This window comes from Microcaecilia unicolor, chromosome 8 (genome assembly GCF_901765095.1).
Source record: "Microcaecilia unicolor chromosome 8, aMicUni1.1, whole genome shotgun sequence".
NCBI classification, from domain to species: domain Eukaryota; kingdom Metazoa; phylum Chordata; class Amphibia; order Gymnophiona; family Siphonopidae; genus Microcaecilia; species Microcaecilia unicolor.
Window position 1 is genome coordinate 75,896,698 of NC_044038.1, and position 25,295 is coordinate 75,921,992.

General features: G+C 43.9%; 1 protein-coding gene across 2 annotated transcripts in view; it reads right to left on the bottom strand.

Moving 5' to 3' along the window:
• Nucleotides 1-25,295, bottom strand: part of LOC115476909 (phospholipase A2 inhibitor and Ly6/PLAUR domain-containing protein-like) — a 40,712-nt gene that overhangs the window by 7,595 nt on the left and 7,822 nt on the right. Inside the window, exons 2-4 of one of the 2 annotated variants that reach the window (XM_030213486.1) lie at nucleotides 4,588-4,704; nucleotides 4,226-4,378; nucleotides 1,273-1,362 (exon numbers count right to left, since the gene is read on the bottom strand). In XM_030213486.1, coding sequence (XP_030069346.1) covers nucleotides 1,273-1,362; nucleotides 4,226-4,378; nucleotides 4,588-4,704 — 360 coding nt within the window. Of the gene's footprint in view, nucleotides 1-1,272; nucleotides 1,420-4,225; nucleotides 4,379-4,587; nucleotides 4,705-25,295 lie in introns of both variants that reach the window. The other variant, XM_030213484.1, reaches the window with a different exon arrangement.

Consider the following 25,295-nt stretch of genomic DNA (forward strand, 5'->3'; position numbering starts at 1 on the left):
TGTGCAAGTTCAGATGGTAATGGTTCCTTAAATGTAATGACCAGAATTTCTGGCTGCGTTACTGTGAAAAAGAATATCATGTACTCCCCTTTGGCTCCTTTGAGGAACTTCTATATGTGAATGTTGTTTTGCCAGTTCTGGTTGGCCAGGTCTTACACCTCCAATTGTAGATTGACTTTTTTCACTTCAGCTTCAACCTTCTCTGTTCTAAGTTCAAGAGCTTAAAGTCATTGTTGGGAGACTGTGATTTGTCTGCCCAATATTCAAAGCAATTTAAGCGGGCTGAAGAGGCTCCTGCCTGCTTAAATTGCTTGGGCACCCAACCATTGATATTCAGTAGAACTTAACCTGACAAAGAAGGTGGCAGGTCAGGGGCGGTACAGGATGCAGCGTTGGCTAAGAGCTGGCAGTTATGCAGGCACGGCAATATTTAGTGCCAGCAACTGTATAGCTAAGTGGGCAAATTTAGGACAGCTCAAAAGCTGTCCTAAATTCACCCACTTAGCTATGCAGGCCCCAGCTGAATAACGGTAGGGACCTGCATAAATGCAAAATCCTAAACAAGGCCCTCTGATTCACACGCTCATTCCCGATCATGCAACCCTCCCCCACCCCCCATCCATTTAACATTTAAAATAGGCCCCCTCAGGCCTACCTCCATACACCTGGTGGTCAGGCTGGGTGGTAGGGGCAGGAGTGAAGCCCACTCTCTCCTGCTCCTAGCAGCTGCCATTGCAATATTGCTGCCATGACCTCTCGTGGAAGCCTTGCCGTACTACAAGGAGGATGAGGCAGGTTCTTGATGGAGACCTTCCCCACTCCAGTATCTTTATTTCATTTGTTAAATTTTTGTTACATTTATAAATCTGCTTTCCATACACAAAAATAAAAATATCAGCAGCAGGGACCCAATATGGAATATTTCATTTTCTATGTACTCAGCCCCATAAAACTTAACAACTTAATATCTTGACCAATCTGACAGGATTTATGTGCAAAAAGGGAAAAATGGTAGCATGCATGCATACCAGACACTTTTCAGGTATGTCTTGTTACGCATTCAGCTTTGACCTACATTTAGGCAGATAAGCTTTCAGAAAAAATTGGAGCCTGAAATTCTATTCAATTCCAGTTTTCCAAGTTTAATCAATATTTGATATACTATTTATTTCATAAAACATGCTAAGTGGTGTATATAACAAAAAAATGTGACGACAGTAGGGATTGGGTGAATATTCCATCAAACCACTCCCTGCATTCTGTAGTACATACCTGGTCTCCTCATAATACCAGAGAAATCCAGACATTGTTCTTGCTCCCCAACACACTTCATGGTTCCAGTTTCAGTGCATTCAAAAGAACCTGTAACATAACAGGTCGGGCACTCCACACCATTCTTAGTCATGTTTATGACAGGCACTAAAAACAGACAAAAATGTTCAGAAAGACTAACGTGTTCTATGTACTGCCTCTTTGGTTGTCCAAAGCTGTGAACCCAAATTTGAGTGCAGAGTCATGATGCACACGTAAACTAATTAGTCAATAGGGTGCTGACAACCCAGAGCCACCAAGAAAAACAGCCAGGCCCAGGGCAGAACTGGACTGTTGCGTGCTGCCTCCCACTTATGCCGTTGGTCCCTCCCACCTGCCCGCCCCTTTACCTTTCTGTCTCTGCCTCCAAGGGGGGGCCCGGGGTCCGTGCCCAGTGCCAGCAAGCTTCTTCCGGCCTGCCTGCTTCCCCAGTCTGTCCTCTTCTGCTCCTGTCCATGCAAGGAGTCAGGACCTGGATAACTGCATTAATGCAATATGGCACTAATGCAATCATCCAGGTCCTGGGTGGCACGCAAGAGCAGGAGAGGACAGACCCAGAAGTAGGCAGGTAGGAAGAAGCTTGCTGGTGCCAGACCCAGGCCTGCCCCCCCCCCCCCCTTGTAGGACGGGCCCGGGGAATTTTGCCCCCATGCCACCCCCTCCCCCCCAGCAGCCCTGTAACAACCAATTATTGATGTTAATTGGAGCCTCTTTGGCAGATGTCAATCTCAGGTAGGTTCAGTGAGTCCCTGAATGCTTGGTTTCTACTGCCTCCTCTTGAGAAAGAGGGATGTTAACAGGTGGGATTTTCCTCCCTTCCTCACAGAAAAAAAACAAACAAGTGTAAGTATGAACCAGGGTCTCTGGCAGTATTTACAAATTGTATTACCATATTCTACTATGGGCCTGACATTTAATCACAGTGATCAGTGGTGAAGTAAATCACCAGCCACTACAGTTACAATTAAACCAGATATTCAGCGCTGATTCCCAGGCAATTCACTTAACCCTCTATTGCTCCAGGCACAAACAAGATTGTGAACACACTAGGGATAGAGAAAGTACCTGCATATAGGCAAACTGCACTGAAAAAAATAGTGGTAAGCGCTGTTCTATAAACGGTGCTTGAAGTTAGGCGCTGTTCATAGAATAGCGCTTACCCCAGGATTCTATACATGGTGTGTGGAGGCACACACGTAAATTAGTATTTATGCCTAATCTACTCACATGTCTCAATTGGTTAATGCCCACTTAGTCTTGATAATTGGCCGATAATATCCAATTAACACTAATAGGCCATACAAGGAATTTACGTGTATGCTTTCCTAGGTGTATGCTGTACAGCTGTGCACATAAATTCCAATACATGCAGCCAAAAAGGGGACACAGACATGGGCAGACTATGGGCACGCCAGGCCTATCAATCACATCTATATGCACTGTTATAGAATTTGTGCCAGTACACGTAAATTAAGGAACACGTATTAACACAAGTTTTTCACTGGTGTAAATGGGCATGCCTAAATTTAGGCACGTTCACCTGGCCCAGGCGTATTCTATATACCATGTCTGAATTTAGGCATGACTTATAGAATACGCCTAGGCATTTCTATCAGACAATATGTAGAATCAGGTCCTTAGCGCCGGGAATCGAGACTACATTTTGGCGCAACCATTTACATCAACAAAACCTTGGTGTAAATCCCCATGCCTAAATTAGGTGCTGATCCCCTGTATTCTATAACAATGTGTATAAATTAAAGGAATGCTCCTAATCCTCCCATGGCCTCACCTCTTTTTTGGGCCCAAATTTGCACATATAAATTTTAATTATATTTTGCACCAATCATTGTTCGTTAAGATCTCAATTATCAGCACTAATTGGCTTGTTCTTCAATTAAATTGTGCAAATTCGGCACGCCCAAATTTGCACATGCAAATTTAGTGCTTTTTATACAATTCAGGGGAAAATTAGCAACTGAAAAACATATACTTATGGTAATATTTTTGGGAATTAAGGGGTCCATTTACTAAGCTATGGTATTTTCCTAAGGAGCACGTGCTTGGAGAGGTATGTCCAAGGGAGGGGAGAAGAATGGGCATTCCTATGCTAATCAATTAGTGCATCCATATTATCAAGTGATATAGTGCAAGATTATGGCACTATGAACCTCCAAAGGTGTAGGAACAAAGAAACCATTACGAAAAGAACCAGCCAACACAAAGGAGTAGGGTGTAAGATGACACTTTTTTTGTTTGTTACATTTGTACCCTGCGCTTTCCCACTCATGGCAGGCTCAATGTGGCTTACATATACAGGTACTTATTTGTACCTGGGGCAATGGAGGGTTAAGTGACTTGCCCAGAGTCACAAGGAGCTGCCCATGCCTGAAGTGGGAACTGAACTCAGTTCTCCAGGACCAGAGTCCACCACCCTAACCACTAGGCCACTCCTCCACTTCCAAACAGACAACCAGGGAATCATAGAGTCCAAATCATAAATGTTTATTAAACAGAGGACACGTCTAAGACTCGGCACGAAGCAATGTTTCGGCGCTGTCATCTGTGTCAGGAGTCTAGAAGTCGTGACTAACTGGACAGTGCCACATTGGCCAGAAACTGTATTCAGGAGCACTGCTCTGTTAAGTGCCACTGAATATCAGCAGCCAGGGCGCTGAGTACCATTTAAGTACTACTACTATTTATCCAGGAAGGAGTCTTTTCTATCCTGTGAAATGACTTTGAATATCAGGCCCTAAAAAGAGAAGGCCAAATATAATCAGTGGGAAATGGTCCCCAAACTACACTGGTTCATTCTCTACATCACTTGTTATCCTTCAATAGAGGAGTTCAGACAAACCCACTAAGGACCTGTAGCATTCTGCACAGTATGATAGAGAGACAGAGCTCTTACCTCTGATCCTTCTCCTGTTACAGTTGTCTTCATTGCAATACTTGGTGTAGAAATGGAAAATGTACTTATCACTACTGTAATAGATAGTTGTGTTACCATCCCTTGGGTCATACCTTTCACACCCTTTAAAAACTGACAAACGAACATCATTTCCTGTAGAAAGAACAACAAATATGTAAGTGTTGTACTTGGAGAAATTCAGATTGATGAAAAGAGATCAGGATTTCCATTCAGAGGATCTTTAGTTCAATGTATAAAATTTGCATTTTGGAGTATTTTTGACAAGGCAGGAACCTGGAGAATAGTCAGTATTGGAACAGCCTCTGACCTCATCAGCCTCTCCTGGAAGGTAAAAGACTCACCTACTGTGGCATTTTCTATCTTTGTAACACATATTTCATCCTCCTTGCATTTATCAGAGAAACCTGAGCATGAATCACCGTGAAGGTACAAGCAGTGATCACAAGTCAGGCAGAATCCTAAGGAAAAGGAGAAACAATGTTATACACACTGCTAAATTCCAGTAGGCATAAGGCAGATGTATTCATATATATTCAATGTGCCATAGATAAATGAGGTATATAGCAGGTTGTGAATAAAATAGGCTCCCAGCACTGTTCCTAGGACTGCATTAATTTTCATGCATAAATATGCACCTGTTCCAAGACACACACAAAGATCACAACTCTGCCTCTGATCCTCTCAACTACACCCCTAGGAGCACATATTTTTACCCCCGGATTTGGGTGCAGACCTCAGATGCACATATAAACTAATTAGTCAATTGTGTGCTAACAACCAATTACTGATGTTAATTGGGGTTAATTGGCACTAATTTGGATTTATATGCATATCTGCCTACTCATTGCTCTATGAGCTGTGTGTCCAAAATGTCTCGCACACAACCTACTAGGGGGTGTGGCCATGGGAGGGGCATGGGTGGGTCAGGTGCATCCCATGTATTTAGGCACAGTGTTATAGAATACCAGGGTTAGGCACCCAACTTGTGCAACTGGATTTTCACCAGGTTTCAGCTGGTGTAAGTCCTCACACTATTAGAAGTGCACATATTTACAGATTACTGAGATACACAACAAAAAACTAGGGTAACAATAATATACAAAAGAAGGAAATTAGCTGCAAATCATAATGAAAAACTCACATGTATAATGATTTGTGGTTGGGTTTCTGCCTGGTACCTGTGAACTGATTTGGCCACTGCTGGAAAAAGGATACTGGGCTAGATGGACCATTGGTTTGACCCAGTATGGCTATTCTTGGTTTTAAAATATGCTTGTGATTGTGCTCATAAATTGTGGTGGTAGCAACCCATAGACTGGAGGTAAATTGTTTTTTTTTTTTTTACATCAATGTGTGTATGTGCACATATAGGCACATATATGCCATTATTCTAATTATTTGCATGTCTAAGGAGCTCAACAAGGTTAGCGCCTATTTTATAGAATTATGGAATGCTTTAGATGGGGAAAATGCTTTATTGATTTGCCCCTAAATAAGGTCAAGTATCAGCAGAATGCGTGCTACATAAATTTAAATGTATGACTTCTCAGTTCACAGTTAGGCAGATTTTCAGGAAGCCTTAACTTCTAAACAGTAAATCCATATATAACTGTAAATGGATAACTTAGCTGTTTGTAAATACAGTGCACTCCATTTAAGTGCACATCGGATAAGTGCATGCTGTGTTTAACTGTTTGTAAATATACAGTACCTGCTATTAGTGTGTTCTGTGGAGACACGGTTATACTGATAAAGGCTGAAAATCACTGTTCTCTGTACAACTTTAGGCCTCATCTCTAAAAACCACTAATCCTGCTATGACTCAAAACAGTTTTGAATGTTTAAATGAAGAAAAAAACATCACATATATCCATACTGGGTCAGACTGATGATCTATCTAGCCCAGTATCCTGCTTCCAACAGTGGCCAGTCCAGGTCACAAGTACCCAACAAGATTCAATGCTACTGATCCCAGGGATAAGCAGTAGCTTACCCCATGTCTATCTTAATAGTGGATTATGGACTTTTCCTTGAGGAACTTGCCTAAATTTTAAAATTCTGATACGCTAAATACCACATCTTCTGGCAACAAGTTCCAGAGCTTATCTATTCGTTAAGTGAAAAAATATTTTCTCCTATTTGTCTTAAAATAGTCCCTAGTCTTTATACTTTTTGGAAGAATAAACAATCAATTCAAGCATTTATCCATTCTACTCCATTCAGGATTTTATAGACCTCTATCATATCCCCCCTAAGCTGGCTGTTTCTTTCTTTCTTTTTTATTCTTTCTTTCTTTTTTTTATTTCTGCAATTTTACATAATTCAAAACTAACACAAATGGTTTGAATTCAGATTACATAGTAAGAAAAGAAAACAATTGGAAAAAAACATTTCCATTAAAGGTAAATAACAATCCCTTATTGAGCCCACAATAAAATGGGGATCAAAGAATTAGAAAACGATAAAGTAAAAAGAAATTGTACAGGAGCAGCAGCAAAAGCAGAGAATGCCTACAACTGGTACATGCTATCCCTGTGTAAGGTTCTTGAGGAATCACTAAGGGGCTCATTTTCAAAAGAGAAAAATGTCCAAAAAGTGGCATAAATCTGCATTTGGACGTATTTCTCACACACAAACAAAGTCCGAATTGGTAGTTTCAAAACCAATTGTTAGATGTTTTTCTATGAAGTCCGTCAGAAGTGCATTCAAATCACAAGTGTGTTAAAAGCAGGATCTGGACGTTCCTAACACTTGGACGTTTTTCTAGCACAATGGAACAAAACAATAACATCCATGGCTATAAGTTAGATGTTTTGGTCTAGACTTGTTTTATTGATGAATAAGTCACACAAATGTGCCCTAAATGACCAGATGACCACTGCAGAAATAATGGAAAAATACCCCCTTACTCCTTCAGTGATCACTGACCCCTCCCACCTTGCAAAGATGTAAATGAAACAGTATACACCAGCCTCTATGACAGCTTCTGATATTATGACCAGTCTTATTAGAGCAGCAAGCAGGTTCCTGGAATAGCCTAGTGGTCGGTGCAGTACACTATAAAGAGCCATAATCCACTCTAACTATTACACTTGTGGTAGAATGTCAGCCCCCCAAAACCTACTGTACCCATATATAGGTGACACCTGCTGCCATAAGGACTATTGTAGTGGTTTATAGTTGGGTACAATAGGTTCTTGGTGGGTTCTGAAGGGCTCACCATACAATATAAGGGAGTAATGGTGAGATGTATATCTAAGAGCTTTTATGTGAAGTCTACTGCAGTTCCTCCTAGGGTACCTCACTACTCTGCTGGGATGCCTGTGTGGCCAGTCTAGTAGGAAAGCTGTCTCCTCCTATGTCCCAATGGCTTGATTTTGTGCATTTTTCATTTGGATGTTTTTTTTAAGGATTCAAAAAGATAGATGTACTAAGCACAACAACATTTAGGAAATGGTCATTTTCAGATAACATTTTCTGGTTTGAAAATAGTCATTTTCTCTACTTGATTTTTGGATGTTTTCAGCAAAACATCCAAAGTCAGATTTAGATGTCATATCAAAAATGCCCTTCTATGACTCCTTAGCTGCTATAAATTCAATGAGTTACTTGGGTTCAAAAAACAAATAATTCTTACCACCAAGAGAAATAGAACACTTTGCTAGAAATTTCAAACTAAACATAGCCCCCAGAGCAGGGGTGTAGCCAGACAACAGATTTTGGGTGGGCCTAAGGAAGAAGTGGGTGGGCACCAATTGTTCTCCCCCCCCCCCCCCCCCCCCCCAACCACCACCCAAAAAATATCTCAGCTGGTGGGAAAACGCTTCTTTCCACCTTGGCAGTCTGCAGCAGGCATGTGCTGAAAACTGAACATACGCAGGTGCCGGTATCATGGAGAGTAACGTTTTCATTACCATCTGGAGGAAGTCTTCAGCTGGCCGAGCTTGGGATCCCACAGCTACCACTAAACGTGTGCTACTGTTGGGTGGGCCTGAGCACTAAGTGGGTGAGACCCGGCCCACCCAGGCCCACCTGTGGCTAAGCCACTGACCCAGAGCCAGAACCCTTGGTTTAAGAACCAAAAAGTCCCTTCTTCATCTCTGAGAGGAAACATGTGTATTGTAGAGCCCAAGAATTGCTTATTCAAATGTCTAAAGTAAAATTCGCTAAATGAAATCTCTCTATTATTCCAGGGCAAAGGTAATGAGAGTTGTTCTACTTGTAACCACCTCAGGGAATTTTCCAGGTATGCTGACAAAGCCATTTCACCCGGAGGATTAGCTTCCCTTACAATTGGGGTAGAACTTCCCTAGTTCCCACTTAAGTTAAGATATTGAGCCCTCACATATTTTCTGATGTAACCAACAATACCTCCCGGAAATATTTCTGGGCCAACTCAATAGCTGAAACAATGGGTGACCTAGAGAAATTCAAAAGTTTCAAGTTGTTCTTCTTTTGTTCATTTTCCTTATATTGTAATCTCTTAGAAATGATTGATATATATATATATATTTTTTTTTTTTTTAATTAATTTCCAATAACATAACAAATACAAGAAATCTTGTTTCAGAAAATCAGACAGAAAAATTCAGTGGATTTACATCATCCCTTGAATACATTATAGAAGAAAACATTAATGTCTTTTTTTATATCACAAAAAAGAGGGGGGCATTACTAAAGAATATGGGGAATACATCAAGAAAAAATAACCAAAGAACAGGCTTCGCATGCAATTTCTATCCTATAATATTCAATTTGAACCAATTGCTAGAGCGTGGACAATGAACACTCTTAACTGTTCCGGCAGGAAAAATATATATTTTAACCCTTCATATTTTAGTACACATTTACTTGGATAGTTCAAAAAGAAAGAGGCTCCCAGTTCTTGGGTCTCTTTTCTCATACTTGAAAACTTTTTCCTAATTTCTTGTGTTTGTTTTGTAATGTCCTGAAATATACGTATTGTTTTACCATAGAATAAATCATTCATTCTTCGAAAATACAATCTTTTTATAGCTTCAACATCTTGCTGAAATACGAATTGCACCATTAAAGTCATTCTTTCTGAATGTTCTGATAATGTCACTTCCAGCAATTCAGATAGATTTAAGGTTGTTCTTCCCACCTCATTTATAGGTTTACCAGTTGTAGACACACCTTCAGGAAAACTTTTATTTCTTATATAATATATTTTGTTAACTGGAGGCAAAGATTCTGAAGAATATTTCAATATTTCAATTACATATGTTTTGAAGGCATCCAAAGCTGATATCCCTATCTCTCTTGGAAAATTTAGTATTCACAGATTTAATCTTCGATTGTAGTTTTCGATTTGATCAATTTTTCTAGATATTATAATTTTGTCTTTTATCATTTCTGAGGAAAGATCTTGTAACTTTTTTACATCTTGATTAATCTTTGTTGTTTGAGTAGTAAACTCTGTTTTTATACCAGTCAGAGATTCAGAGAAAGTGTTCATTGTACTTACTAATGATGAAAGTTCTTTAGTGGATTTTTCCACACTCACAGCTAGTTGTTGGAGAACAATCCATATGTTCTCCAATGATACCGTCCCAGGAGCAGACTCTAATTGCTTCCAATCCATGCTTAGGCCCGCAGGACCTTGCAAACCATCTGGCTTAGCTATTCCAGCAGCCTCGATTAGGGGCTCAATAACGACAACCTCTTCGGTCCCGGTAGAACCTCTCTGGAGTTGGCGTCCTTCTGGGTGAGGCGGAGGTTCAAGCGCCGGAGCAGAAAGCGTGACTTCAAGGCCCAAGTCCTCCAGAGTTCCCCAATCTGGTGGACAGCGGGCTCACTCACGGCGTGTGGGACAGAAGTTTGCAAGGCGAACTGATCGATCAACAGCTGACGTGGAGATGAGGTCCCGGGTGTCGAGGCTTCATTCCGGACCTTACCTTTATGTTTAGTATGTGGCATAATTCGGGGGAATTCGTTTTACAGCGCGTCGATCCCAGAAAAGTTCAGAGCTTGCTCACCTGCGTGCCGCCATCTTGGAACGCCCCCTCCCCCATGATTGATATATATTTTTTAATAATATCAACCGTCAATCGTCTCAGCTCAGTCAACTGTTCTTATCCAGTCTACCACCATAGGCCTGTAAAGTTTCTCCATATTCCTCCATTTTAAATGAAATACTACTACAATCATTTCTCAAAACGTTGGAAGCCATTTTTATGTTAGAGTCTAGCACTAAAATTGCCTCCCACAGGATGTTTCGACAGAGAGCCGCCTGTCTCAGGGGTCAATATGTTCTAAAAACCGAAAAAGAAATAATTTATAAACTATCATAAGAACAAAAGAAATTCATAAATATCAATCAAATAAAATAACATGAATAAGCAATAATAAATAAGACAGAACTAAGCATAATATGAAACAAAGCCAGACAAAAGATAGCTCCAAAAGGTGGTCTAAAAATATAACAGAAATGTTTTGAAACTCTTTAAATATAGTGGCAAAGGAGGTCATGTGATGCTGTAGCTGTGGGAGGACATGTGATATTCTGACAATTTCAACTGATAGATCGGGGCCCTTCAAGTAAACCAGACTTTGACTGAATCTATGGACAAATTTTTAGAAAGAATGAGCAACTGTTGTCCCTTGATCTTCACGGGCAGAGCGCGCTCGAAGTAAGCAAGGAGAGGAAAAGATGGCATCCCCGATTGCAGGCAAGGTCACACAATTCAGAGCCTTGGCTTTCTCTGAGCTGCAACACACCATCGAGAAAGCATTGGGACTAAAATTGGAATCTCTCTCAAACCAGATTACTCGGTTTGAATCGCTACTAACAGAACTGGCCAAACACACCACCTACCTAGAATCTCGAGTCTTCACCTTGGAAGATAGTACTGGTGGAACATCAGCAGAAGTGACAGCACTGAAGGCCCTGATTCAACAAAAGTCAGCGAAACTAGTAGATCTTGAAAATCGCTCATGACACAATAATCTGCATTTTCTGGGAGTCCTAGAAACTATCACCAATATGAATCTGATACCTGAGCTGGAAACTTGGCTGGAGAGGAACCTGCCAATAGCGGAGGGAATGTGCTTAGGGCATCTAGAACTGGAGCACCACTTCGGCTGGAAAAAGGTGGACCAGAGTGGTCATTGCAAAATTTCATAATTATCTTCATAAAGTCCACTCCTTAAAGCAATATAAAGCCCACCGTGACTCTCTTACCTATGATGGGATACCTGTCCATCTATTCCACGATTTTTCTGCAAATTTACAGGATAAACGACTTCCATCCGGTCTGTGCCAAATTGGCAGAACGTGGTACATATTTCATATTCATTTACCCAGTAATATTAAAAGTCTTTAATAATGGTACTTGGTATGATACTAATGAAGCGGCCCAGAAATTTCTCCTGACTCTTGGAGAGTTCTCACAAGAGGCAACATGAGGCCGTTTATTTGTGGAGGAGTTTTCATCGTTAATCGGAGGCATATATCAGAATATCTTTTCCAGATTTGCACTGTGTGGGGACATATGTTTTTTCTTTATTAAGATCAAAGAGTAAATTAACAGAGCCATGGCAAGCTTCATATTGCAATGTGCAGACAGGCCTGCCAATCTGCAAATCGCGGCTGGCCTTGAGATGGGAGATGACCATGACTATCCACCTCTGTGGAGGAGTGGCCTAGTGGTTAGGGTGGTGGACTCTGGTCCTGAGGAACTGATTTTGATTCCCATTTCAGGCACAGCTCCTTGTGACTCTGAGCAAGTCACTTAACCCTCCATTGACCCAGGTACAAATAAGTACCTGTATATGTAAGCCGCATTGAGCCTGCCATGAGTGGGAAAACGCGGGGTACAAATGTAACTAAAAAAAAAAAATTAAGTTCACAGTGTATTGTACATTCCCAGAGAATTATTGTAATGGTACAATTGGTTTGTTTTATTCTGTTGCAATGGGTGTTTGGTATTAGACCTAACTGAATTCAATTGGATGGGGAAGCATCATATGCCTGACCTGCTACATTGCGTCATGTGGTTGGGTGCGATGTACACACGTGGAAATGGCACTTGGAATTGGGAAGCAATATACAAGAGAGTGGATGGGGTAGGAGAAGAAGGTTGAGGGGTTTTTACTTTGTTTGTTTTTTCATATTGGTGCTCAGTGGTTGTACATATTTTACTGATGTTTTTGGCTTTGATCCTGGGGCTGAGGTTGGGCATCCCAGGGATTATCCACACATAACCTTTTGCAAGCTACCAAGTCCCATCTCATGCTTCATGACCAGTAGACTGAACGCCTCTGTGCATGTGATGTCCTGGAACATGTCTGACAGTGGGCCTGATTTTCGAAAGAGATCGCCGGCCATCTTCCGACAGAAATCGGGAGATGGCCAGTGATCTCCTGAAGTCAGCCAAATCGGTATAATCGAAAGCCAATTTTGGCCGGCTTCAACTGTGTTCCGTCGCGGAGCCGGCGGAAATTCAAGGGGCGTGTCGGCATGGTAGCGAAGGCGGGACGGGGGCGTGTGTTGAGATGGCCGGCTTCGCCCAATAATGGAAAAAAGAAAACCGGCCTTCACGAGAATTTGGTCCGCTTTATTTGGACCCTTTTTTTTCAGGTCCAAGTCCCAAAAAAGTGCCCGAACTGACCAGATGACCACCGGAGGGAATTGGGGATCACCTTCCCTGACTCCCCCTGTGGTCACTAACCCCTTCCCACCCTCCAAAAAAACAATTTTCAAAACTTTTTTGGCCAGCCTCTATGCCAGCCTTAAATGTCATACTCAGGTCCATCGCAGCAGTATACAGGTCCCTGGAGCAATTTTAGTGGGTGCAGTGGACTTTAGGCAGGCGAACCCATGCCCATCCCCCCCACCAGTTACACTTGTGGTGGTAAATGGGAGCCCTCCAAACCCCCCCAAAACCCACTGTACCCACAAGTAGGTGCCCCCTTCACCCCTTAGGGCTATGGTAGTGGTGTATAGTTGTGGGGAGTGGGTTTTGGGGGGCTCAGCACCCAAGGTAAGGGAGCTATGCACCTGGGAGCTATTGTTATTTATTGTTTTACTTTTTAGAAGTGCCCCCTAGGGTGCCCGGTTGGTGTCCTGGCATGTGAGGGGGACCAGTGCACTACGAATCCTGGCCCCTACCACGACCAGATGCCTTGGATTTGGTCGGGTTTGAGATCGCCGGCTTCGGTTTCCATTATGGGCAAAAACTGAAGCCGACCATCTCAAACTTGGTCATCTCTGACATTTGGGTGGCCCCAACCGTATTATCGGAAAAAAAGATGGCTGGCCATCTTTTTCGAAAATATGGTTGGCGCCATACTCGGAAATGGCTGGCCATGTAGATGGCTGGCGTCATTCGATTATCCCCCTCAGTATGTCCCCGATCAAGCGGAGTAAGATCCTAGCACAGTTGAATCAATATCATGCTGACATAGCATGTCTACAAGATATAAAATTAAGTGTAGCTGAGCACAAGAAGCTTGCAAGGGGTTGGGTGGAGCTGGTATTCCACTCCTCTTTGCCTTATCCTGGTCAAGAGACTCCTGGCTTTCGCTGTGAATGGGCTATAGGGGTATTTACCTGAGATCTCACCTTTGCTGGTCTTGGCCTACAGAAGCATGAACCATTCTTATAACAATATGGATTCTACAGTCTGTGACCTGTATGCATCAGTAACCATTAGAAACCAGCTTGGTTACAGAAAGGAAAACTACTGCTGAGCATTCCAAGATGACTTCATCCAAGGACATATTCTTGTTGCAAACTAGCCCAGTTATCTCCTAGGAAGATGGAGGAAAGAGACATACGGCTCCAGGAGGATGGCTTCAGACAGGGAGTTTGCATACCATTGCTAACAGTTTCATGGCTACACAAAGGCTCTCTCTCTCTGCATGACCATGAACTGACTGGACATTATTACACCATCCACGATTGGTCCACAGGTATCACCTGACCGAGGAATACCAAACATTTGGACTGAAGAAGGGTTTTCAGTTTTGGAAAAAAAACATGAGCTAGAGACTGATTTTCCAAACACAAGAGGACTTGCATAATATGATCAGTTTTGATATCAACCTTGAAGTAACTATACACAGGAAGTCAAATACATTAGCGTTTAACTTTAAAAAAGGAGACTATGATAAAATGAGAAGAACAGTTAAAAAAAAAACTTAGGGGGGCAACTGAGAGAGTAAAAACTGTACAACAGGCGTTTGACAAACTACCTCATGAAAGGCTACAGAGGAAATTGGAGGGTCATGGGATAGGAGGAAATGTCCTATTGTGGATTAAAAACTGGTTGAAGGATAGGAAACAGAGAGTGGGCTTAAATGGGCAGTATTCACAATGGAGAAGGGTAGTTAGTGGGGTTCCTCAGGGGTCTGTGCTAGGACCGCTGCTTTTTAATATATTTATAAATGCTTTAGAGATGGGAGTAACTAGCAAGGTAATTAAATTTGCTGATGACACAAAGTCGTTAACTCGCAACACGATTGTGAAAAATTACAGAAGGACCTTACGAGACTGGGCGGCTAAATGGCAGATGACGTTTAATGTGAGCAAGTGCAAGGTGATGCATGTGGGAAAAAAGAACCCGAATTATAGCTACGTCATGCAAGGTTCCACGCAGGGGCGTAGCTACGGGTGGGCCTGGGTGGGCCCAGGCCCGCCCACCCAAATTGCAGCAGCAGCACGGCACGACGACGGGGACGGCACCCGCACGCACCCGCTGTGACTCAGCTGATCAGGCTCCGACGGGCCAGAATCCAGCCCAATTTCGCTCGCTCAGGCCCGCCCCCGGCCCACCACCACCCAAGCGCACACTGCTGCAGTTTGCAGCAGCGACAGCCTAGCACTAGCGTACCACGTCGTCGCGGGCAGCCGGGCACCCGCTCAGGTCTCCAGCGCAGGCTCCGCCTCCGACAACATCAGCCCGCCGGGCCGGCACCTACCTTCGGCTTCGGGAATGCACTCGGCTTGCAGGGCCGTGCAGGCAGCGCATCGTAGTTTCCCATCATCCATTCCATAATGACTGGATGATGTGCGTACGTGCACGCACGCAGGTGCGAGGCGAGCCTCAGCCTGGCACTGCCTGGACTTGGGAATTGGCTTGGGAAGGAAGTTCGAGGAGAGATCATTCCAGAATCGAGTTCCAGGCTCCAGCAGTGTCTCCACTCTCCAATCCATAACTTTACTGCCAAGGTAAGCAGCAGCAGCAGCTGCCAGCAGCCCAGCCCAGCAGCAGCCAGCAGGACAGGTAATAAAATTGTAAATACTTTTTTTTTTTCATCATAATCTTTTGCCCTGCAGTGAAAAGCCCACCCCGAAGCCCACCACCATGGCCTGCCAGCATTTTGATTATTCTTTTTTGTAATCAAAATGATGGCTGTGGTCTGGTAGTGGGCATCTGGATGGGGGGGGGGGGGGTAGACGTGCCGGTGCCTAGGGCAATGAGGAGCCCATCCCCACCCAAAAATTCCCCCCCCAAAAAAATATATATAGTGCCCACCCATATTAGCGCTGGGCCCACCCAAAATCTCAGGTCTGGCTACGCCACTGGTTCCACGTTAGGAGTTACGAACCAAGAAAGGGATCTGGGTGTTGTCGTCGATAATACACTGAAACCTTCTGCTCAGTGTGCTGCTGCGGCTAGGAAAGCGAATAGAATGTTGGGTATTATTAGGAAAGGTATGGAAAACAGGTATGAGGATGTTATACTGCCGTTGTATTGCTCCATGGTGCGACCGCACCTTGAGTATTGTGTTCAATTCTGGTCGCCGCATCTCAAGAAAGATATAGTAGAATTGGAAAAGGTGCAGCGAAGGGCGACTAAAATGATAGCGGGGATGGTACGACTTCCCTATGAAGAAAGACTAAGGAGGCTAGGGCTTTTCAGTTTGGAGAAGAGACGGCTCAGGGGAGACATGATAGAGGCGTATAAAATAATGAGTGGAGTGGAACAGGTGGATGTGAAGCGTCTGTTCACGCTTTCCAAAAATACTAGGACTAGGGGACATGCGATGAAACTAGTGTAGTAAATTTAAAACAAATCGGAGAAAACGTTTCTTCACCCAATGCATAATTAAACTCTGGAATTTGTTGCCGGAGGACGTGGTGAAGGTGGTTAGCTTGGCAGAGTTTAAAAAGGGGTTAGACTGTTTCCTAAAGGACAAGTGCATAAACCACTATTAAATGGACTTGAGAAAAATCTACAATTCCAGGAATAACATGTATAGAATGTTTGTACGTTTGGGAAGCTTGCCAGGTGCCCTTGGCCTGGATTGGCCGCTGTCGTGGACAGGATGCCGGGCTCGATGGACCCTTGGTCTTTTCCCAGTGTGGCATTACTTATGTACTTATGCATTTATGTAAGTCATTCAGACCCTTTTTAAATTGCCTTTACCACATTCTCTGGCAACGAATTCCAGAGTTTAATTACACGTTGAGTGAAGACAATTTTTTTACAATTTGTATTAAAATTACTACTTTGTAGCTTCATTGCATGCCCGTTTGTACTAGTATTTTTGGAAAGAATAAACAAACGATTCACATCTACCCGTTCCACTCCCCTCATTATTTTATAGACCTCTGTCATATCTCCTTCAGCCATCTCTTCTCCAAGCTGAAGAGCCCTAGACTCTTCAGCCTTTCCTCATAGGGAAATTGTACCATCCCCTTTATCATTTTCGTTGTCCTTCTCTGTACTTTTTCTAATTCCACTATATCTTTTTTAAGATGCAATGACCAGAACTGAACACAATATTCGAGGTGCTACCAAAAGGGGACATGGAATGGCCAAGTCGTGGGCACTCCAAAAACTTACACACAGAGTTAGAGAATACACCTGCTCCATGCCTAACTTAGGCGCTGTTATTTACACAAGGTTTACATGGCGAAATGGATGTGCCTAGAGGTAGCGTAGACATGGCCGCTAGGCATATTCTATAAACCCACTAGGCGTATTCTAACTGTGCCTCAATCTAGGCATGGGTTATAGAATACACCTAGGCGGAATTTTTTCAGTGACAATTTTTCAGGCACCATATATAGAATCTAGTCAATAGCATACACAATACTGTATTTTACATTTGTAGGTGCTGCATTTAGATTTGTCTACTTATGCCTGCTATTGCCATAAATGTAGGAGCATAGATACCACCTTACATTAGTATTCTGTAAAGAAATCTTGGTGTCAAGATGCCGTTATAGATTTAATGCTCAGTGAGCAACATCTAGGTGCTTAACTTGTGATACCCTGTGGTAGAATTGCCCCCATACATTTCACTTTATCAAATAATGTCAAAGTAGTTTCCATGCTAAATAACCTGCTGATTATTGTACAATAGATACAATAGACAGTGGAATGCGGTGGGCTACAGAAACCGTGGTCCCACCAATATTTTAGTCTAACAAAACAACGGAAGGAGGTCCAAGCCTCTCAGATATGCAGCTGCAACAGAAGAAGTAGTGAGGCAAAAAGAAGGCAGAATTCAATTTTATGAGTGAATTAAAAGCTCCTTGTGCATTCACCAAATCCTGCCTTCTTTGTTACCTCACAACTTCCTCTGTTCCCACCAATAATTTGCCTAATACAGCATCAGTAACTAGAGAGCATGGCAGTGAGGATTGAGATTGGTTTATTTGGCCCCAGCAACTAATAAGATGCTGTGCTGCCCCCAATAGATACATCATTTAGGTAACATTCAGAAAATAATCTATACCTTAACAAAATTTTAGGAACCAGAGAAAAAGCCTTATATCATATGCTCAGTCATAATGAAAAATTGCTGAAGCAACCATGCTTTTAACGTACCATGAAGGTCCCGATTACAGTGCTTATCAATCTTTTTGAGGTCATGACCCCATGATAGTGGCCAAATTAAATTGAGTGACCCCTCCCCAATGTTCAGAATAATGATGCACTTATAGAGAGCCCACCATAGTCATGACCCTAAATTTAGGTTTGGTGACCCCACACAGTTTGGGAAGCTCTACCCTACAGAAAACATTGACCTTCATGTAATTAATAGAGAATGCCATGCTTCTGGTCCACTAATAGAAATAGTCGTGTTTCTCATGTTCTTCAAATCAGTGGCATAGCCAGACAGCCAATTTTGGATGGGTCTGAGCCCAAATTGGATGGGCACAACATTTTCTCTGCCCCATCCCCACACTTCACCCCTTGCCTGGCACCACACAACTCAAAATATAAATACTTTAGCAAAAGAGGATCCTAAGTCTGTCAGCTGAAGACTTCCTCTGAAGGTGGCCAGAACTCCCTTTACCAAGTTTGGCAGGCAGGCCATCGATGTTGGCACCCCATGAATGTGTAGTTGTCAGTGACTCAAATGGTGCTGCACACTGCAGAGCTTGGTAAAAGGGAGTTCTGGCTGCCTTTGGAGGAGGTCCTCAGCTGGCGATGCTCAAAGATACCCACCAGCTACAGCAAGGATCATGGCTGATGTTAGACATGATGGGGCCCAGTCAGAAAATAAAGGTGGGGCCCTCCCGATGCTTGCCTCCCCTCCAATCTCTCCACCTGCCATTGCTATCAAACTGACATACCCTCACCAAATACAGAGCGACCATAAAAATTGAACTGGGAACCCTAAGAAATTAAACTTGGCATGTACTGCAACACTAGAGAAATAAAAACCTAAGTGCATTTCCTTTACTACTGAACACAATACACAGACATCTGCTATACACATTTTCCAAAGCTAACATATTCCATTTACTACATTCAAAATACAATGCTTTTTTTTCTACTTTTTGTTGTCTGGACATTTTACCTTTCCATCATGCTGGTTCCAGTTTCTCCTTTCTGCTTTCTTGTCTGCCTTCTGTTAATTCTCCTTCAGGCAGCTGTGTCCATTTGTCTTTTTCCTCTCTCTTATCTTGTTCCTTTCCCTCACTACACCTACCTTTGACATATTGATATTTCCTTTTTAGCTCTTTCCTCTTTTTGTTTCTTTACTGCCTCTCTATTCACTAAAATTTCACCCTCTTTCTGATCCTTCTCCTTTTTACTTGTCAGCTACCTATCAAATTCCATCACCTTCTCTCACTCGCTAGCTCTCCCATTCCCCATCTCACTCCTTCCTCCAGTCTTCCACTCCCTTTCATTTTTAATCAACTCCCCATCACCATATATCTACTCGCTGTAATCATTATCCTCCTCTCATTTGTTTCTGTGCCCCCCCTTTAGCCTCTCCCAAATAGTGTAACCACTGCCTCACGCCTGGGTGCGTTGTACAGTAAAAAGTAGGTTCTGGTTTGCCTGCTGTTAGTAGTTGTGACAGCTCTCCAGTAACCTAGCACCCTGGAGTGGAGAGGGAACAACAAACTATCCTCGTCTCCGGCTCTCTGAGAGTGGGAGAGGAATTTAATCTAATTTCAGGATTTTTCTTTTCTTGGGAATAATAAATACAATCTCACAATTTACTGTAGGATTTATAATAACAAATAATTTAATGTCAATACTCAGACTCTTGTAACACAACATTAAATAAGTATAAAACTGTTTCTTTTCTCCCTTCCAACTTTTTCTTTGTTTCAATATATTATGTCCTACCAGTTAAAATATATACCCTCTTATTTAAACTTCTCTTTTGTACTTCAACAGGATACTTTTCACCACCTCACCATTTTACCGCAATCAGATAAGTATTACTTTGCTTTTTCTTGTATCTTTACCCCTTTAAAATAATCAAATTGTCCAGAAATTCTTTAATATTTTTGCTGTATTGGTGAAAGATTGGATTCTTTGTGTAATGTTTTATTTTCCAGGATTTATTTTTACACACTTCCCATGAATTCAAGATTTGGTAAGTATTCTCCCTTCTATGTCGCTTAGCTAGTAATGTTGGTCAGTCACTCTTACTGTGCACCAAGATTGACGCTGGACTTGCTTGCATGGGGGCCCATTGATCCTCCAGTTGTCCAGCTTTTCAGGCTTGCCTTCTTCCTACACCTCACTAAAAATAACCAAAATGGGAGGCAAAACCCTCTCTCCCTATCAGTTAACTTTCATCTATTGACAATAGGTTTTAGAATATCAATACTTTGGGCATATTGTGATAGAGTCACATCCAGGATAGTTGGGTTAAGGTAGTTTCAGTCTGAAATACAAGTCCCAGAAGGTATTGCAGGCAAGGAGCCAGGGGGTGAGATGAAGAACCCGGACTGGACTCCTAGCTGCAATAGGGGAAGGCATGGGTGTAAGCTGGCAGGATGTGTAGATTGGCTACCACTAGGGGGAAAGAGAGATAGGAAACCCTGTGTGCAGGAGCTCATCATTAGTCTAATACTTAACTCAGCTGGTATGGGTGTGGGGGAAGCTAATGGAAGGAGAATGATTGGTTGTGGTAGCAGAAGCCAGGGATTGATTAGGCAGGTGGGAAGGAGTCCCAGGAGAGAGGGAGAGAAGCAGTTGCAGGCTGAAAACCCTTGGGTAAGAGAGGTCCCTAAAGTATTGAATCTAGCAGTGAAGCTGATGCAGGGTGAAATCCCTTGGGTATGAGAAGTCCCTAAAGTATTGAACCCTCCTGAAGGTAAAGAGAGTAGAGGGTAGAAACTGCTGCTTTGTGATTTAACTGTGATGATGAACTGAATGAACTGCTTCTATTTGGAATTGAACTACTGTTTATTGTGCACTGGATAAAGAGCCCAAACTGGAGCTGACTGTGAGCCTGTATTGTGTTAATAGCCTATTGCTTAAAGGGGACTATTTGCCACACACTTTCAGGTGGCTTACACGTGCTTAAGATTGAAGGTGAATGCTGCTGTTGGAACTGTGTATCTGGTCTACTAGAAACCTGCATGGAATAAAGTCCTTAAGATTGAAGTTGCTGGTGGACATTTATTTCTTGACTGTACCGGGAGCCTGTGGCTGGAGGAGATTGTTCTATACTTGGCTGCACCTAGAAGTACCTGATTACAATATGCTAACTTGAACCAAATATAAATAAATTTTCCTATTCTTTTTACCTTAATCTGTTTTAGAATCCCTAAACTAAAGAAAGAGTGGCACAGGAACTCACAGGAACCCAGTCACTCTATAGCACTAGCATCCCCCTCAGCATTCACTTACACACTGCACTCCATTCTTTCCTTACTTTCCCACGCTACTCCTATCAAAGCCCACCAGACTCAATACAAAATCAGGACTTTTAGGTAGCACTGCTAATGTGCTATACAGTTCACACTTTCTCTCTTAACTAAACTATTAATAAGTTTCCAGCCTCTATGTATCTCCCATACAACCATAGAAATTTATTCTCCATGCCAGTAAAGCTCTACCCCTCAACCCTCCAATATCCACTCACTGAACTCCCACTCCTATACATTCACTCACTTTCCCAACTGTATAATTGTATTTATTTCCCTTTTACTCATCTATCCTTGCCAGCCTCATCAACACACATCCACATCTCACCAGACATCAACTCCTTCTGCCAACTGCACCGTTTCCTAGGTAATGGAACTTCGGCTTGGGATTCCGAACCCACTCAGCCATTCCCATGTCCCTTTCAGCATTCCATTTTCTCTTGCTGACACCCGGAATGTTGCCCAGCACAACTGAATCTCCATTTTAATTAATAATTTCCCATAGGAATTAATGGAGAAATTATATTATTAAATAAAAACCCATCCAAACTTCAACCAAATTACACCAAATTTTCCCTAATAATTTAACTCTCCGGCCCCCTACTGAGTTATACTTTCAGTTTTTGGAAAATACCTAGTTTTAATATCCGCCCCAACAATTGCTTTCATTTACCTTCTCCTTTATCTATCACGTCAAATTCAAAATTTTAATCCTCATTTAAAACACCCCCTAAAAATATTTAAATTCAAAATCTAACTCATCTGAAAAATTATGAAAAATTCCCCGATCCCAAATCTGCAAACTAAATTTAAATTACATTAACCCCGTAATTTAAAAAAATAAAAAACCCAATTTTCACAATTTTATTTATTTATTTTATTACAGGTCATTTATATCCCGCCTTTTGCCACAGTGTTGCAGCCCCAAAGCGGCTTACAATGAACTAATAAAATAAATACAGTTACAGATATATTTCAATAGTTAGGGTGGGAGAACAGGATAAGAATGGAAAGGTAAGGGAGACAAAGATGGGCAGCAGAAGTCCAGGTAGGTCAAGTGGGATGATGGAAATCCAGTCTAACATGAACAGGTCCAGCAAGGCGAATGAAGCTCTGAAGAACGGCAGCAGCATGCAGAGGCAGGACAAAGCCGGAGGTAGGCATCTTCTGCGATGGAGTCAGCGGCGCAGGAATCAAGATGGCGGACCAAATGGTCGTCCTCCGCAGCCCCAACCGTCGGAGCTTTCCAAGCCTGAGACCTCCTCCACTGCACCTCCATCAGACTGGCCGATGAAGTCCGCAGCGGGCAGAAGAGCAGCAGGGCAGAAGAGTTGACACTGGAGTAGTTCGCAGAAGTCGACGATTACAGCAGGGATCAGCTGGGAGGAAGCAGAGCCGGTGATATCTGCAGGGGCTGCTGTAAAGAAGTGAAAGCCGGCGGATTCAGCAGTGATCAGCTGAGAGGAAGCAGAGCCGGAGAGTTCTGCAGAAGCTGCTGTGAAGAAATGAAAGCTGACGAATAACAGGTTGTAGACGGAAAAGGTGGGGCCTTGTGGACTTGCTGGGAGATACTAACGAAAAGTCGGAGTAAGGCAGTGCGATGTTCAAATGGTGACTCGATGTAGCCCGAGTTCAGCTGTCAGCGTGGTGTTTAATCTGTGCCCGATTTTAGGTTAAGGCAAAGCACGCCAGGCCAGTCCCGCAGAGTGGAGGAAACCGGCGGCATGGACGAACCGAGGGAGCCCGAAGACAGTAATCGCCAGCCCAAGCGGGCACCCCGCATCGACCTGGCACCCGCAATCGCTCCGTCAAAGCGAACAGGCCGGCCGCTGGCACCGAAACAGCAAGGAGCAAAGAACGCCAGCAACTCCCCGAAATAGCTTGCTCCAAAACAGGTGGTAAGAAAAGCCCCAGATCTCCATGGTCCCCAAGGATCAAAATCGGGCCAATGCCCTGCCAGACAACGGGCGAGCTCCGAGATGGGATCAGGAGCCGATGGGTCGTCAGCCTGTTAGTCAGCGGCCATCTTGGTTTAAAATAAAGTACTTAAAATTTTGGGCCAAAAGACCCCTTACCTTGTTCAGTAATTTCCCCTTACCAAATGACCACCATCAAATCCAGTCCTGCTCATCCGGTTCCAAAAACGGGGGTAAAACAACAAAATGGCCCTAAAAACTGCCATTTCCCTGGAACTCCAACTCCAAATTTAGGCCCCAGCTTCTGCCTAAATGGAGCTCCCGATCCGACGCACACTCCCGATTCATGCATGAGGCGCACGCATGGTGTGCACGCACCCCCTCAACGTCCTCTCCTTTCATCCTCCTCCCACTCTCTCTCGGCAGGCCACGAACAGGCCCCTATCCCGCTGTGATTCTGCCTCCTCTCTCTTCACCGGGAACGCCTATGCGTTCCGGTCTTTATCCAGCCACCCAAAAACGGCCCCGAAAATGGCCATCACGACCGGTTCCATCACCGCCCATCCCCTCTACTGGCCCACGCTGAAAGACTCGGCTCCATCTTCATGCTGCTTCCGCAGCACCCCAACAACCACCACCTGGCCCAAACAGGCCCCAAAACACCGGAAATGTCCGGTGCAGCTCGCCCGGTGCCCAACCGTCCCCGGACCCCCCGAAATCACGATACCGGCCTGCTTCTCTGCTACCCAATCCCAACTCCCTCACGGCACCGGCGTCCCCGTTTCAGCCGGCCCGAAACAGCCCAGGACATCCCAGACACCCCCAGACTTTCACAGAACCGCACCGCAGCAGCCCATCAGCCCAAAACATGACCCGACGGTACTTGAGGAGTCCGGTCCATCCCATGACAACCCCAGACCCTCCAAAACAGCGGCGCCAACCCCCCCCCTCCCGACACCCCTTACCAGCAATCTCACCCCAGAGCTCACCACAGCCCCAGGTATTTTTTTTCTTTCTTTTCTCTAACCCTATGTTACAATAGTTCCACTATTTCCTGCAACTTCCTCCATCTACCCTTCTAGGTGAGCATCTGCTCCCTCTTTTTACCCTCCCCATCTTTGTAGCCCATCTCCCTGTCCCTTCCACTACCACCCCCCCCCCCCCAGCATCTTCCTGTCCCTTCTCTCTTCCCTCCTGCCCCCTCCCCCATGGTCAAGCATTTCTTCCTCTCTCTTCCTCCCTCCAATTGTGCAGCATCTTTCCCTCGCTCCCTTTGTCTCAGGATCCAACATCTCCCCATTTCTCTCTTCTTCCTCTCTGTCTTCCACTCCCATGTCCAACCTCTCTTTCCTCCTCCCTCTCTCCCATTGTTCAAAATGCTCTCTTTCTCTCTCTCCCCCTTCCATATGCCCTGAGACCAATATCTCTCTCTCTCTTTCTTGCCCTCCTGTACAAGCAGCATCTTTCTCTCCCTCCTTCATGTCCAACACTTCTCCCTCTCTCTCCCCATACATCTCTCCTTCCCCCTCCCTTCCACCCTGTCCAACATTTCTCCCCCTCATGCCCCACCCCATATACAGCATCTCTCTCTCCCACTCCATCCCACCCCATGTTCAACAATTTTCACTCTCCCCCAACCTATGCAGCACCTCCTTCTTCCACCCCACCCCATGTCCAGCAATGCTGTCTCTTTCTTCCCCTATCCCCCATGCAGCATCTCTCCCTCTCTCCCCTCCAATAATTAACCCTCTCTCTTTACTCTCCCTTGTGCAGCACCTCTTCTTCCCTCCCCTCCACTGCCATGCATTTCTCTGCCAGTGTGATCCTCGGTCTGAATCTCTCCTCCCCCCCCCCCCCCCCCCCCCCCACTTTACAAATGTTTCTCAAGTCCAAGGGTTGGTGGCAGCAGCAGTGATTCCCACACGCTGTCCACAGCTAACCTGGAAGCCTCTGCTGTGTTCCACCCAGGCAAAAACAGGAAGTTGCACTTAGTGGGGGTGGTATGTGACAGAGGGACGGCTTCTGGGCTAGA